Source organism: Pundamilia nyererei, unplaced genomic scaffold (assembly GCF_000239375.1).
Source record: "Pundamilia nyererei isolate P.nyererei 1_Seehausen unplaced genomic scaffold, PunNye1.0 scaffold00105, whole genome shotgun sequence".
Classification (NCBI taxonomy): Eukaryota; Metazoa; Chordata; class Actinopteri; order Cichliformes; family Cichlidae; genus Pundamilia; species Pundamilia nyererei.
In genome coordinates, this window is record NW_005187506.1 from 1,597,795 (window position 1) to 1,612,188 (window position 14,394).

Below are 14,394 nucleotides of genomic sequence, written 5' to 3' on the forward strand. Positions count from 1 at the left end.
AAAAAAAAAAAAAGCAGCTAACGGAATTACCGAAGACCACATTTACGCTTCATTTCTTTCATCTTAATTTATGAAAAACTGGAAAAAAAAAAAAGCCCCAAATGTTACATTAGCGTTGCTACGGTAGCGTAGCATTAGCTGAGGAAACCCGACTTTAAATGCTGCCATCAGACTGACTTTATGCTTAAAAAGGTGGTTAAACCCAAATCTGCACATTATATGTCGAGAACATTAATTTGATGAGTTTACAGCTACTTCACACATAATAGCCTTTAGCTGTATTAGCTTTGGCTAATGCTTTTCACTTTGTAAGCTAAGCTAAGCTAACCAGCTATTCGGATATAGCTTCGTATCCTCGAACTCTCTGCAGGAAAGTGAGCGAGTCTACATCCGAAAGTGTCGACGCCTGGCGCGATGCTGAGGAGTGCAGCAACGCCTCGCCGCTATGACGTGCTGGTGAATAACCCGGGGTCCTCCAACGTTTGCAAATTCCTTTCAGGGATTGGTACGACTCGTCTAGTGCTATGTGCTGAGGAGAAACCAAACATACCAGGAGCTTTGAAGGGAAATAAAAAGCCTTTTAAGGTCATTTTAATGAACTCTGCTGCATCTGAAGGTTTACAGAACAGGAAGTGATCGTTTTACAGTGCAGAAACAACACTTCTATACAGGGTCACTTCTAACGGAGCATGAAACCGCTGCACAACTTTCAGATTAAAACCAACTTTGTTTTTCTCATTATGGCATTAAAAAAAAAAAATCTCATGAAAACCTCGTTAGTCTTTAGAAGTTGCAGGTTCAGAGGAGAGAATAAATAACTGGACCGATAAAAGTACCGTTTTAGTGTTTTTAAAGGAAAGAAGGGAGGAGTCTTGTCCTGTTTGAGAGGAAGTGAGGTCATGGCAGCTGAGACAGTCCACTCCTGTCGCTCATTTTCCTTTTCTGAGAAAGCGAAGCCTCTGATTGGTTCAGAGAGCGTCGGTAATAAAGCGCACATCAGGGAGGAGCCAGTCTGTCGATCGTGTTGTCGGGGCTTCTCTTCTGATTTACCCAGCATCGCTCCGCTGGAGGAAAGTGAGGAGGAGGAGGAGGTATGATGATGAGGCATGGCAAGGCCAGACGCCGGCCCTGATTGGGTTTTTAAGGGAGTGAGGTGTGTGATTGTGTGTGGTTGTGAAAGGAGGAGGAGCAGGAGGAGGTCGGGGTCTATGCGTAGATCTCTGTGGTGGGGGCCTTCTTGTAGATGGGCTTCTTCGACAGATCGTAGCTGCCCTCGTCCTTTTTCTTCATGCGATAGATGAGGAAGAGGATGAGGAGGACGGCGAGCACCAGGCTGACGGCGAGGGTCGCGGTCAGAGCTGGAAGAGAAAGTAAAGCGACAGATGAGACTTTTTAAGCTGTGACAGTGATTCCTACTCCTTCCACCCAGACAGGAGCCTCCTCCTGCTCCTCTGGGGAGGGAGCTCTGAAGCTCCTCGTCAGCCCTACACTTTAGAAATCACGTCATCTGACATCGTGTACGAGCGCTACCGTGCTCTTGTTCTTAGTTTAAGTTTATCACAGCTTAGGGAAATTTTCCTGCGTCTGATGTTAAAACTCGGGCAGCATTTCCATCTTTGGACATTTAAAAACTCAAAGTTAAGTTTTGGCTGCTTCAAAGATGTTTGTAAGAGCACGACTGACCTGCAAGGAACTCAGTCTTGCTCGTGATGCTCTCGTTGCCGGTATGGGACATGAGGACATTGGACAGGTTGTCTTCTCTGCGATCGTCGTTGCCCAGCACAGGGATCTCGTTCTTCTCAACGATATCTCTCTCGTTGACGGTTGGTCGCACCGGGCGCTCTGGCTCGGGGATCTTATTGTCAATAATGTCGAGCTGTAAATGAAGAGAAAAGAGTTGGTGAAGCCTCTGCTGCATGGTTGAGGGTTTAAGTATTTAAGGAGACTCCACGTGCAGACGCTTCTCACCTTCACTGTTGTCGTCTCGTCAGGTGATATGGGCGTGTCTGTGGAAAGAAGCAGATTCTTCATTTAATCTTACAGATTCTACGTAAACGTCAGAAATCGCTGCGCTGAGTGTTTCTCGTCAGGACCGACCTGCGTCACCAGATCCAGAGAAGTCGTTGTAGTCTTCATCGTCGTACGTGTAATTGTCAGCGTCGTCGTCTGTGAAGCCGAAGTCTGAGCCAATCGGGCCGTCTCCAGACGCCTCCAGATCACCGCCACGTGTCGACACGCCGGCCGTCTGCGAGCTCTTCATGGGCATCCATGTCTCCGTCTCCCTCACCTGCTGGGACATCAGACGGAGGCTCAGAGGGACTTTATCTCACTAACACTCCTTCGGTCTGATAGGCCGACATGCTTCCAGTTTCTCTGTAACTTTTTGGTCAAGCCTGCCCAATCAGGCCCCTTCAATCAGCCCAGTCGCCACGGTTACCATCCCTATCAAAGCTTAACATGGTGAGGGCACATCAACCACATTTAATCACATTACAAGAGTTTATTTCAGTGACCATTTGCCCGCTAAGCTGCAGGAATGGGATTAACACCCCCTCCCCAAATCCATCACCTCATAATTAACACACACACACACACACACACACACACACACACACACACACACACACACACACACCTGAATCAAAGTGAGACGGGACATGAGCCTGATGTGTTTTACAGCACCGAACGCGATGCAGACGAGGAGGAGCCCATGTGATGTTTGTGTCCGACAGGAAGCAGCCAATCGAGTTTCCAGGAAAAGAAGAGTGGTGATTATGTTGTCGGGAAAACTGGAACAAGCTTTTATTTTTCTGAGCTTTCCATTTAGCGAGAACAAAAGCAGACCACAAATCACACTGGAAAGCTTCCCGGATGTCCCACAAACATCCTCGTCCACGCTCTCACAGATCGAGTCGTGTACGTCACGAGGCTCTTAATTACTTCCATCCCAGTCTTCATTTAAGGGTTAACCCAGCCCGCCCGGGGCCTCCCTGTTTGTGTGTTCTCGGCCGCTCGGCGTGGTAACGACGTGTTTGAAGGTAATCCTCTCAGCCGCTGCCTTTAAAAAGCAGAGAAGAAAGAGGGGAGGGGATGCCCCATTGTGCCTGCACAGAGCTTTCAAACAAAGGCGGCCATTTTACCGCGACGCCTTAGCAACAAGGTGGGCTCGCGAGGACTCGCCGCTCCTGCTCCAATTTGTTTGGTTTCCTACACTTTCAGGCCTCCTTTGTGTGCGTTCCCTTGCACTTTACTCCACTTCTTCCCATCTGAGTCCCTCTTTCCTGGCTTTCCTTACAGAGCTGTATTTAAAAATCCAGGAGCAAACATCAAATTTGAAAGAGTTTGCGGCTCCTTAAAGGTGAACAACTTGTTGTTGTTTATGTTTTTATGCTTCGTGACAACAATCGTTGGGTTTGAGGGCAGCTGAACTAAACAGGACACTTAAATCATTTAAAAGTGCTTGAAAACATTCACAGTCTGTGTCCTTGAAGCAGAAACATCCAAACCGATAACAGCTGGAAACAGCTGCAGCTAAAGGTTTGTACTGCATCCATTTCCACACAAATTTGATCTTTTCTTCTCTCTTCATGTCTTTTCATGTCCGTCCTGAAAGCTGTGGCGGTAGAAGCCCGGCTGAGGATCGCTGCTCTATTATGTCCTCATTTAAAGCCCTTACATGTGCAGCAGGGAGCCGTGATCCTGTATGTGTGCATTCATGCCTGCCTGCCTGTCTTTGTCAGTAATCCCGAGCCGAAAAGTGGTGACTGCTGGCTCTTCATTTCCTCGCAACCATTCACAGTCCTGCTGCAACACGTCCTCTGAGTCACATTAGAGGAATTACGCTCATTCAAGCCTCCGTGTGGACCCGTATGAGTCAGGCTGATTCAATCAGGTAAACCAGCAGGACTCACAGCCCTTCATTTTGTTATATTTGACATCATTCCCCCCCGAGGCTCGTTTTACTTCGATTTGCGGTTACAGATGGTTTTAAAAGCCCAGAAAACCTGATTTCTCTGCTTCTTGCTACAAAAACACGTTTTCTTGCCTCACTCGAGGGATTTCAGTGATTTATTGGCGGGTTTTATGCGTTTAGTCACTGATATTTCTCCTGTCAAACTTAAGGAACGTTAATGACCCGAACCTTAGTCTGTGGAGTGGGTGTGGGCCTTTTTCTAAAAACAGGAACACTTTGCATTTTTCAAGTTCCACACAAACAAAAAAGTAAGAGTACGTTTTGTCCTTCCGTGTCCTGGGGTGTTGAAAACGCTCCCCTTCCCGGTTCCTCTGACCTTTAACCCCTGCGTGGTGTAACTTGGACGCTTGCGTCCCGGAGGGCTAAAAGAAAAGAAGCGTACGCCTCTCAGGCTGACTGAGGCCTGTCCCGGCAGGCCCGGCGTATTCGGGAGAACAGAAAAGATCAAAAGCTCGAGGCTCGCGTTACATAAGGCCTCCGATGTTACCGTCACATGTGCGACATATTCTACTTTTACTATAATTTCCCGGAGCTGGGACGGGGTTCAGGCCAAGTCCCAACAAAAACAACAACGGTGTTCCAAATCCAGGAAAAACAAACAGAGCCAAGGATGAGTGCCGGAAGCCTCAGTTTCTGTAAAAACTGTCCAACATCAGCCTGAAAACAGATCGGTAGGGAACACAGTGTATGTGTGTGTGTGTGTGTGTGTGTGTGTGTGTGTGTGTGTGTGTAAACATCTTCTAAACCAGCACGGACCGGCAAACAGAGGACAGAGGAGCGCCCGAGCTGAGGTTACGTAACAAATCGACATGAAAATCAGCGCTCACTCAGTCACAGCCACACAGCACATGTTACACTGTTAGCAGGCACGCACTCATTTACTGTGTGAGTAATAAGAAAGACCCCGTCTGTCCTCCAGAGGGAGGGTACATAACACACCTGAAGCACTTTATATACCTGTAACTTAGTCTATAAGAATAGTCACAGTCTATTAGTTATATTTGAATCTGTATCAGAACAAAGTTTATTTCCTGTTCTTACTAATTTTCGGTTATTGTAGCCATTTTAAGGTTTGCTTTATTTATTTGAACTTTTTCCTTTCTGCTTGTTATTTTCATTTGAACTGCATTACTCTGCCAGTGTCTGTTTCAAGGATTTACAGTTTTAAAGGTCCTGCAATACCTTTGTGATTTTTTTCTCTTCAAACAAACTTTCCGTTTCTCCACTTCAGCTCGCGTTAAAACTTAATTGAAAGCAGCCTTTATCTGCTTGGAAACACTGCCACAAACAGCCTGAGTGGACAGATTATCATTGTTCCTTCACATCAAGCCGAATGTGTTCATTACAAACAGCCTGAATGAGCTTCAGCGACACAAAGTCCGGCTACGTGCTTTACAGCAGAGCTCGCTGCGGTTCGGGGGGAGGCCGCAAACGCCTGCAAACGGCCTGGAAAACTCGGTGAAAGCTGAAGAGTGGAAGTCCCGAGAGTTTACAGACAGAAGAATCACAACCAGCCATTTTACAGCCTGTTAACAGATCCCCATTTTGTCCTCCATCAGTGATTCACAGCCTGGCATGTTTTGGGCCTAATGTGCAACAGCTGATAAGCAGCCGGATATGGATGGCAGCCAAACCAACCAACCAAATGGATTCAGTGGAAAGAAATATGGGATAAGATTTCTGTTCAAGGCTCCGCTTCTCATTCCCACAGAACCAAACATGGACTCGTTTAAGAAGAAAACAACAAAAAGCCTCCTCTCTCGGCTTTAACGTTTTATAACTCATCCTATAAAAGCCTGACTCATCACAGCACTCACTCAGATAAAGCCAACACAGAGGTCAAAGGTCAGAGTCAATCCAGCAGCTGAACACAGCTGCCCTTTGTCTTATAAAAAAGCCCAAACTGCAGAGCTCCTTGTGCCACGTGGTTACAGTCTGAGGTTACCAACCATGTGACCCAGACAGTCCTCGCATGCAACAAAATCATCACGCGTGACAGAAAAGTCACATTAGTGATGCTGACATCTGTGAAACGACCACGTCCATTAGCCAGCTGATTAACTGCTGTGCTTTGTTGTCATGTGACCTTTTCTGTTACTGTAAGCACAACAAAAGCCATCGGCTTTCTTTGATTAGCCTTTGAAAAGAGACGCCATCGCCCCCTCCCCATAGACTCCATTCCTGCCCCATCAGACACGTCACACCTCCATCCCATCACACCCTTCTTTATCCTGCCCATTACAGCACGGAGGTCCTAAAACCAAAAACCCTCCAACTGCTCAGCTTCGCTAAAAGAAAAAAAAGGAAAAAAAAAAAAGCAGTCTGCCAGGAGTCCTACCAACCAGCTTTAGGGCCCGTCCCTTCTACTGACACCAAACAATGCCAGTGGACACCTCGAGAGCATATCAATGACCAAGGTAACTGGGCTAAGCCTCGAGCAGCCTCCCTTCATTAAACTCTGGAAACAATCCCTCCATCTGCCAGCATGGAGAGGGGCATCTGGTCCTTTCACACGGCCGACTGGAGGAGGTTCAACACGTGAAAAGACAGGAATGCGCTTCCTTATTCTTTGCCGTGTCCGGCATCTCACGAGCTTTGTCCAGAAAGGTCAGTTTTCAGAGGCCAAAGCAGTCCTCGTCTTCCTCAGTGTCTCCCATTTCTTCAGCCCCCCCCCCGTTGATACTTGAGCCAGCAGGATTTGCACCAGCATTGTGTCACTTCATCTGCTGGTAAGATGTACTCCCGACCCCTGACGTAACCGCCAAAGAAACCCAAAGGCCACGGGAGGAGTGAAAATCATTGCTTCATTGCTTCGTTAAAATCATAAAGCTGACCCATATCAGCTCAGCTGTTCCTTCAGGAGGCCTGAATGTGGTCATCCTCAAACACTAACCTACATTTTCCTCTCCGTACTGACAGCAGAGCTCCAGATTCCTCCTACCTACGCCGGATCTATCTATAGCGGAGTTCCCAGCACCAGAGCAGCCCCACTGAACTCCCTGGAAGTGGGTCTCCATCTATTCCAAGGAACTGGAAGAAGCCTTTTGTGCAAGTATTTCAGACTTTTCATCAGCACATCTAACCCTGTCTGCATGTCATGGGTGAAGCTCCTGAAAACAAAGACACCCGTTATCATCCGTGTCAGGCCCCTTCAGCCTGTGAGGCCAGAAGAGACCTGACAGCAGCCTCGCTGGTTTGGCCCGAGCTCCGAGTCGAGCGTCTGCGTGTGCTTAGAGTGCTTTGGCTTCACTGCGGATGAGGCAGGAATGTGGCGGCTGCATCGACGAGGTTTTGGCTTTTTGCCGAGCTGACCTATGTGGAGGAACACATTCCTCAGTCCGACACAACGCAACACACACACACGGCTCGGAGGTGTGTAAGACTCCGTCACCATTTACCTCGTTTCCCTGATGTTCAAAAACAATCAGTGCCTCCCTCCTGACTCTCCTCAGAAACAGCTGACCCTGAAAATAACTGGAGTAAAATTTTACCTTCATACTTCAAATATTTGCAAAGTTATGGGCTCTCAAAATACTTACTTGGGCTCATTTCTGGTCTCACATAAGCAGCATGGTTTCCAGAGTGAAACTCACTCTTTGATTACAGATCGTGTTCTCGGTGCGAGTTAGTTATTCATGCTGCGACTCAGAGCCGGATGAAGCTGGGCATTGAGACGGATCTGTTAATCAGCTGTGACTGTATGTTGACAGTGTGCTAATCAGTGAGGGACGGAGGTTTAATTTGACTGAGCGGTCTGATAAGGCTGACCTCAGATCTGCTTATGTCCAAATATAGCCAAAAGTTTCCTACAAATTCAAGTAAAAATATCTCAGATGTTTACTTAAATGCACAAAGAACAAATATGCTGATTTGTTTCTGATGGACATTTCCTGTTTTCCTGCTCGCAGGCTGATCTTTAAGCAGATAAGACCCCTTGGTGTCTTCCCTGTAGTCTATCGGCCTGTAATGTTTGATTCAAGGCGGCGATATGCTGCCTGGGGGAGTGGCATTACAGCGCTGGAAGATGGAGGACGCAAGCTTCAGTAAGAGCTCGAGACGATGCAAGCATCCAGCCTTTTTCACCATTACTCGAGGATTCGGTCAGAGATGCGACAGGGTGAGCTCGGCAGCAGCAGGAAGGGACCAACAAAAGCTGCACAGATAAGATCAAACTCTCAGGAGGGGCTCATTAAAGCTCAATTAGCCCCGTCAGCAGAGAATAAATCGTCCCAGGCTGCTGCACAGCTGGCTGATTGTACAGCCACCGTCTTATCTAAGAAGTCTCACAGAAAACAGGCTCTTTATCACACTGGATTTTAAGATTTGACTCATTTCACTAATATTTGTCTTTATTCATTGAAGGACAATAGTAACTGACTCAAAGTGAAGCTTAGTGCTCTGGTGATTTCAGGAGTTTACTTTACGCTTGCTTCTTGACAAAAGAGGCAACATTTTAGGTTTCACAAAGACGTTTTTAATTATGCGGAGGGTAACACCTTTTCTTTTACAGAGATCGTGCCAACTCGTCCATTTCCAAACATTAAATCGAGCAGATGTCAGAAGCACAGTTTAATCAAAGCAGAAACATGCAGGTGTGTATGAAGGCAGTTGGTTATAATGCTTGAGGGTGACTGAAAGAGGAAGCGTACACAGTGGGAGTTTAATTTTACTCTTCATTTCTACAAGAGAGTTGTAGTGTTTTCAGTTCACAGCATGTGAAGTTGAGTTTCTTTCCTAAAACCCACAGTCAAAGGTCTTTTGTGGTCTGTGGGTTCACTAGAAGTCCAGAGACTCATTCAAACATCCAAAACTTCCAAAGTTAATCATTGATTAACTCAGTGGATTAGAAATGAATGTAGCATCCTGTGTAGGTAGTTAAAGGTTAATGTGACGGTTGCGGTCTACAGTCGCGAGGTAGACCTCACACACACCACATCAAAAAGGCGCTGTACTGCTGAAATGCATTCGAATAAGGGAAAACCCTCACGCCACCCAAAAGCAGCCTGCGAGCTCTGCTCAGTGGGTGGGTGCCGTTTGTGGAGTATCAACTGGGTTTCGTTTGTAAGAAGTAAATTTCCAGAAGCCGACAAACACAATGAGCCGTTATCAAAAGAGAATCAGCAAAAATCCCCATAATCCTCACGTCTGTGAATAAAGGGCCAATTCAAAGTTTGGTGAAAGGATGATGGTTGCTACACTTCAGGGTAATGGTTATGCACACAGTTCAAGAAATCTTTGTTGTTTGACATTATCATCGCACGCCATTTCTAGCCCTCTGTGTTTGATTTTGATGGCGTCACCTCAGACTTCAGCCATCTGACCATCTTCTAACAACTAACAGGCTGATCAATAGTGAAAACAACGGGCAGAAGCAGCCGCACATTAATAATCACCAAAAAAAAAACAAAAAAAAAAAACAACCCCCATTGCAGATACATTAGAAATATTGGGTCAATATCATTTGGCTGTCTGCCTGCCTGCCTGCGGATGGTGTGCTTTGATTATCATTTCTCATGCCCAATACATGTGCTGTGGACGGGAGCTGATAGCTGGAAAGAGTCTGGCTTCAATCCTGAAACAAACGTGCAAAAGAACGAGGAGACTGAGACGGCACAGGCTGACATTAAAAGGCCTCCCTCCGAGGCTCGCCGTTCCCAGAGGAATCACAGCGAGGCTCACATTCCCCTGACATAAAAAAAATATATACATAAAAATAACAAAAAACCCCAAACTGGAGCGCTGTCCACGCATGCACCGCATAAACTCCCTCAGGACAACAACATGATCAGCATACAACCAGCTAGCTCCAGCCTTTCCCCGCTCTCGTTCCAGTAGGACCTCGCGAGTGACGTTTCGTTTGCTGGTGCTCATGTAGCGCTAAAGGTCTCCCAGCTCCACCCTCATGGACTACAGCTGGTAATAAGAGTCCTTCCCCATCCAGTTTGCAAGAAAATCCCCAGAATAAAACAAGCCCTGCCAATTTTAGTCATAGACGATGAAGGAGCAGCAGGGGTTTGCTGTCATTTAATTAAAAATAGTAAAAACACAACTTCCAGGCCCGAAAGCAATGTCTAAACTTCTCCAGTCGTTACAAGTTACAATGTAAGATTTTTGAAGTATTAAACACAAATTAATGGATTTTACTGTAACGCTGACCAGATGCATGAGTTTAAAGGCAGATAAACTGTTTTCCTGCACAACTTTAAATACTTTGGAGGTTGCATAAAGTCTGGAGCAGTTAAAATGTTGTCTGCAACATGTTTTATGATGACACTGGTGAAAGCCATAAGCTGAAATAGCTTGGTCAAGCAGATTTTATATGTGCAACAAGTGTTTCTGGAGCATAACCAGCTTTTCGCTTTACTTAACCATGTATATAAAATATAACTTTTTTTTGTGCTTAAAATCTGCAAGAGCCCCTGTTGAGAGTAACAGCAGAGGCTTATAATCAGAGACTGCTCAGCATCTTTAAACTGCCTGTCTCTGTCTTGAGTTTGACTGAAAAAAAAAATTTAAAAAAAGTCAGCTGAAAGTGATATAACCAGAATTGGAGGGTTTTTATGGTCGACTTCTGCCCTGAATGCATTCATATAGTTCCCGTTACAGCTGCCAGAGTATGCAGTGGTTGGAAAAGGGTGGAGGGAGTCCGGGGGATCGGATTTGACTGCACTCCGTCGTGGGCAGGAAGGACAAAAACCTCCTCTCTCTGTGTGCCAACATTCCTGGGCCCAAAGGGATTTTATAGACCAGCGGGCAGCAAAGCAGGAACCATTATTACATCCTAGTCATAGTATTTATCAAGCACCACCCTGCACCCAATCATGCAAAGGAGACAAAAAACTAGCCTTAAAAACCTGCTTCATTCTGGTGCAAATGATCGGAGGGGGCTGCAAAACCAGTCACATTCCAACAAGTTCTAACAAATGGGCTCCAGAGGCAACAAGCTAAGGGTTTGATGGGGCAACATGGATTAACTCCAGCAAAGAAGACTTTTCTTACCCCGATTAACCACCACAATTTCAACTTCAAGGACATGTGTTAAATTAAATCATAAAAACTGGACTTCTATTTCCATAAAGATGAACGATACCCTTATTAAAGGCCAAACAAGCTCATCTTTCAGCCTCTTAAACAAGATGTTGTTTTATTCTGTCTCATATCATAATTGAAGGCATGTGTTTGGAGTTCTCTCAACATTTTTGACATTTCAGAAAAACGCCCTGCACATTAGCACAAACATTACACTGGGCTGGTCTTTCCTATCTTTTTCACCTTCACCCTTGGCTGGGCAGCGAAGGACCATACATGGGCAGAAAACGCTGAGGTCAATGGAAAATAAAAAGAACAGAGAACAGGGTTTGTTTGGCATGCCACGCTATCTTGAACAAACTGATAAAAACAGACAAGCTGACCAAAGCGAAATGGCACCAAGTTCCTGCTGGCATCCAAGTTGATATGAAATCCGACTCAATCCCGTGATAAAAACATTCCGATCGTGCCTGTGGCTCTCAAAAAACCCTTTTTCTGCATTCAGAGCATGTTCTATTGTCAGCTAAAAGAACATTGTTATCGATTAGCAGGGAATGCCAAACCCACATACCAATAATGACCTCGTGGGCAGAGAGGAAAGGCCACAAGGAGGCAAGTATTGTGATAGCTCAGAGGCCAAGTATGCATTAAAGGAAAGGACACGCGGGAGAGAAAGGGGTCAATATCTGGAGCTCGTTTAAGGAAGGAAAGGGGGAATGTTTTGGTGGGAAAGCTGTAGGTGTAACCACACTAGGCTAGCTGTGTTAAAGAAGTGGAGTGTCACCCAGAGGCCCCATTGAGACCCCATCAAGTGTGCAAAATCCCAGAGAGGGCCGGTCAAGGTCACCAAAGGTCACATACCAGAGGGGGGACCAAAAGAAAGAAGAAAAGGAGGAGGAGAAGATACTTTGAGGAATGTAACAGACTGTAAGGCCCAATCAGGCCGCCATGTTTTGTTCCAACCCCTTCTCACACCAAAATGTGGAACGGTGGAATAGCCAGAACCCCGAATATAACCGTTATGCTGCTTAAACAGAGAACCGCTCCAGCCTACAAATGTGTCTGCAAATGGTTGTGACGTGTTGCACAAACTAAAGTGTGATTGTACAGACAACAATCTGCTCTGAGATTAGCATCCTTTAACAAATCCTGCCGTATGTCAGACATGCAGTTAAACCAGCTCTTACTGCTTTTTGCTCATTCTCACCATTCGTATGGACCAACTGGCCTGAGTGGAGGGGGGCAGGGTGCATGTTTTTGTATGTGGGTGGCATCAAGCATTCAATGTTGATGTTAATCACACTAAAAATGATTAATCAGAGCAACAAAACAGAAGCAATGTAACGCATGTTTGGGCAAAACAATTAAAGACATGTCTTTTTTGCATAATGTCTCCTCACATTTATGCCTAGAACAATCTAACTATCAAGAAAGGAAAACTTTCAATACAGTGTCTCTGGAACTTTAAAAATTATTTTATCGCCCAACTAAATCTAAATACATCCCGTTTGCAACACGTGTAGACATGAATCATCAGCAAATATGGATCTACCTACGCTGCAGGGCTTACCTAATCATGCTTGCAACACATCCAGCTCCCCTGGTCAGCTAATTCATAGACAGTTAATGGGAAAGCATCAGAATGGAAGGGGCGTAACATGGATCTCACTCAAACTGGGATTTGGTGCCTTCCAGCTCAGCGAGTCTCCTCATAACACACAAATCCTACTAATTAAAGTCAAATTCTGTTCTAACAACAACACATGGATTCACCATTTAAGTCTCAGTGGCTCCAAAAGGAGTCTGCACTCAGATTTCCCCATTAGCTCACACTGGCAACAACCTGGAGAAGTGTTCAAAGACACAAGAGAGTCTGGCGTGCATCTGTATTATTATCGGGGGCGGGAAACTGTCTCTTTGATCAAACAGGATTGATCCTCTTTGGGAAGTGTCTCTGGGATTCATCCTGGAAAAGTGACGACCCCCCCCCCACACACACACACACACACACATTCGGGATAATAGCTGCCATATCCCAGGAGAAGCTAAGTGGCTAACAACTCTCATTTCCGTACGCTAAACAGAGGGATAGGACAGGTAAATCACAGCCTTCCGGCTCCCGCTAACAGCACACAAACACAGGGCTAACCTCAGCAAGGTAGCGCTCCCGAAACAGAGATACACGAGTGTTTGAAGTTGAGCTGCTCGCTGGAGAAACTACTTACCGACTCTGAGAAGACGGAGGCAGTGGATAACATCAACACGAGGCACAGGGTGAGCATGGCTGTTCTTCCAGGTAGTTCACAAAAACAAGCGGGAATGTCGCCCTAAACGTTAGCTTAACGGGGATTTGTAGCTTTAAAAAAAACAGCGAGCTGAGCGTCTTCAGTGTCCCGCCGCTGTGTTCCAGTATAGTCCAGCAAATAACACACAGTACAGCCGTCCGCCTCTCGGTACCGTCAACGTTTCTCCCGTAAAGTTTCTTTCGTTCGCTGCTGCTGCGCTTACTGAATAGCCACCGGCTTGTCTGGTCTTTTTTACTTGAGTCTGTAAACCAATCATCGGCCAGCGTACGTATGACGTGTGGAAATCAGCACATTCCACAGGCTAGGCTTGTCCGCTGACTCCGCCCATTTCACTTTTTCTTTTATTGTTTACCTCAGTTATTTTTTTTAAAACGCCATTTTTAAGTGAATGCATGAATGAAAAACTCAGTACAAATATATTTAAAACGAGAAAAACAAAAATATATTAACAGTGATAATAAAACGTAATGAATCAAATAATTATAAATAAGTAAAAACATAATATTCACTTTGTTTTCTTTCTTTTAGGTCTTTTTTGTGTATTACTTTTACACATATTTATAAATATTCATTTTTTAAAGAAACACAACAGGGACTGGAAAATAAAATAAGCGCTGAATGAATGAATATTACTTATTTTTTTAAATGAATAATTCTAAAGGATTTGTAAGCGCAGCTTTTGTCTTTCATGTTTAAATACTGAAAAAGTGTATTCATATTCGTGTTTGATCTTTCCTTACTGAAGATAGCTGTGTAAAGGGTGTCTGTGGCTAAAGTGGGTCGTAGATAAATCGGTGGTTTGATTACTCTATCTGCATGTGGTACGATGAATGCTGACAAAGGCTCATATTTATCAGCTGGGCATCTATAAATCATGGAGCTAGTGATAACTAGTGTATAACGGCGTCATTGCAGTTATAGTGTTTTATGTTTTATGTTGTGGTTAACAATGACACAAGTTGACGTCCCCAAAGTCACAAAGACAGAAATCACAAAAGTGACCAAATGGTTGAAACTCTGGAGCAAAGACGCTGAAGAGGACACAGCTGAATGGTGTCCATTTTCAAAATTCAAGAAGCAAATGGG

The 14,394-nt window shown here is 45.2% G+C and overlaps 1 protein-coding gene across 2 annotated transcripts; it reads right to left on the minus strand.

Annotated features, from left to right (window-relative positions):
• Positions 1–557: 557 nt before the first annotated feature.
• On the minus strand, positions 558–13,551 carry sdc4 (syndecan 4). Of its 2 annotated transcripts, none has more exons than XM_005740886.2 (5): positions 13,228–13,551; positions 2,098–2,290; positions 1,969–2,006; positions 1,684–1,876; positions 558–1,358 (listed from the first exon to the last, which is right to left on the minus strand). In XM_005740886.2, the coding sequence occupies exons 1-5, from the start codon at positions 13,282–13,284 to the stop codon at positions 1,207–1,209; spliced, it is 633 nt and encodes a 210-aa protein (XP_005740943.1). In that variant the 5' UTR covers positions 13,285–13,551; the 3' UTR covers positions 558–1,206. The 2 variants fall into 2 exon arrangements, with proteins under 2 accessions (XP_005740943.1, XP_005740944.1); XM_005740887.2 differs by having other exon boundaries at positions 2,098–2,287; positions 13,228–13,550.
• Positions 13,552–14,394: the final 843 nt, after the last annotated feature.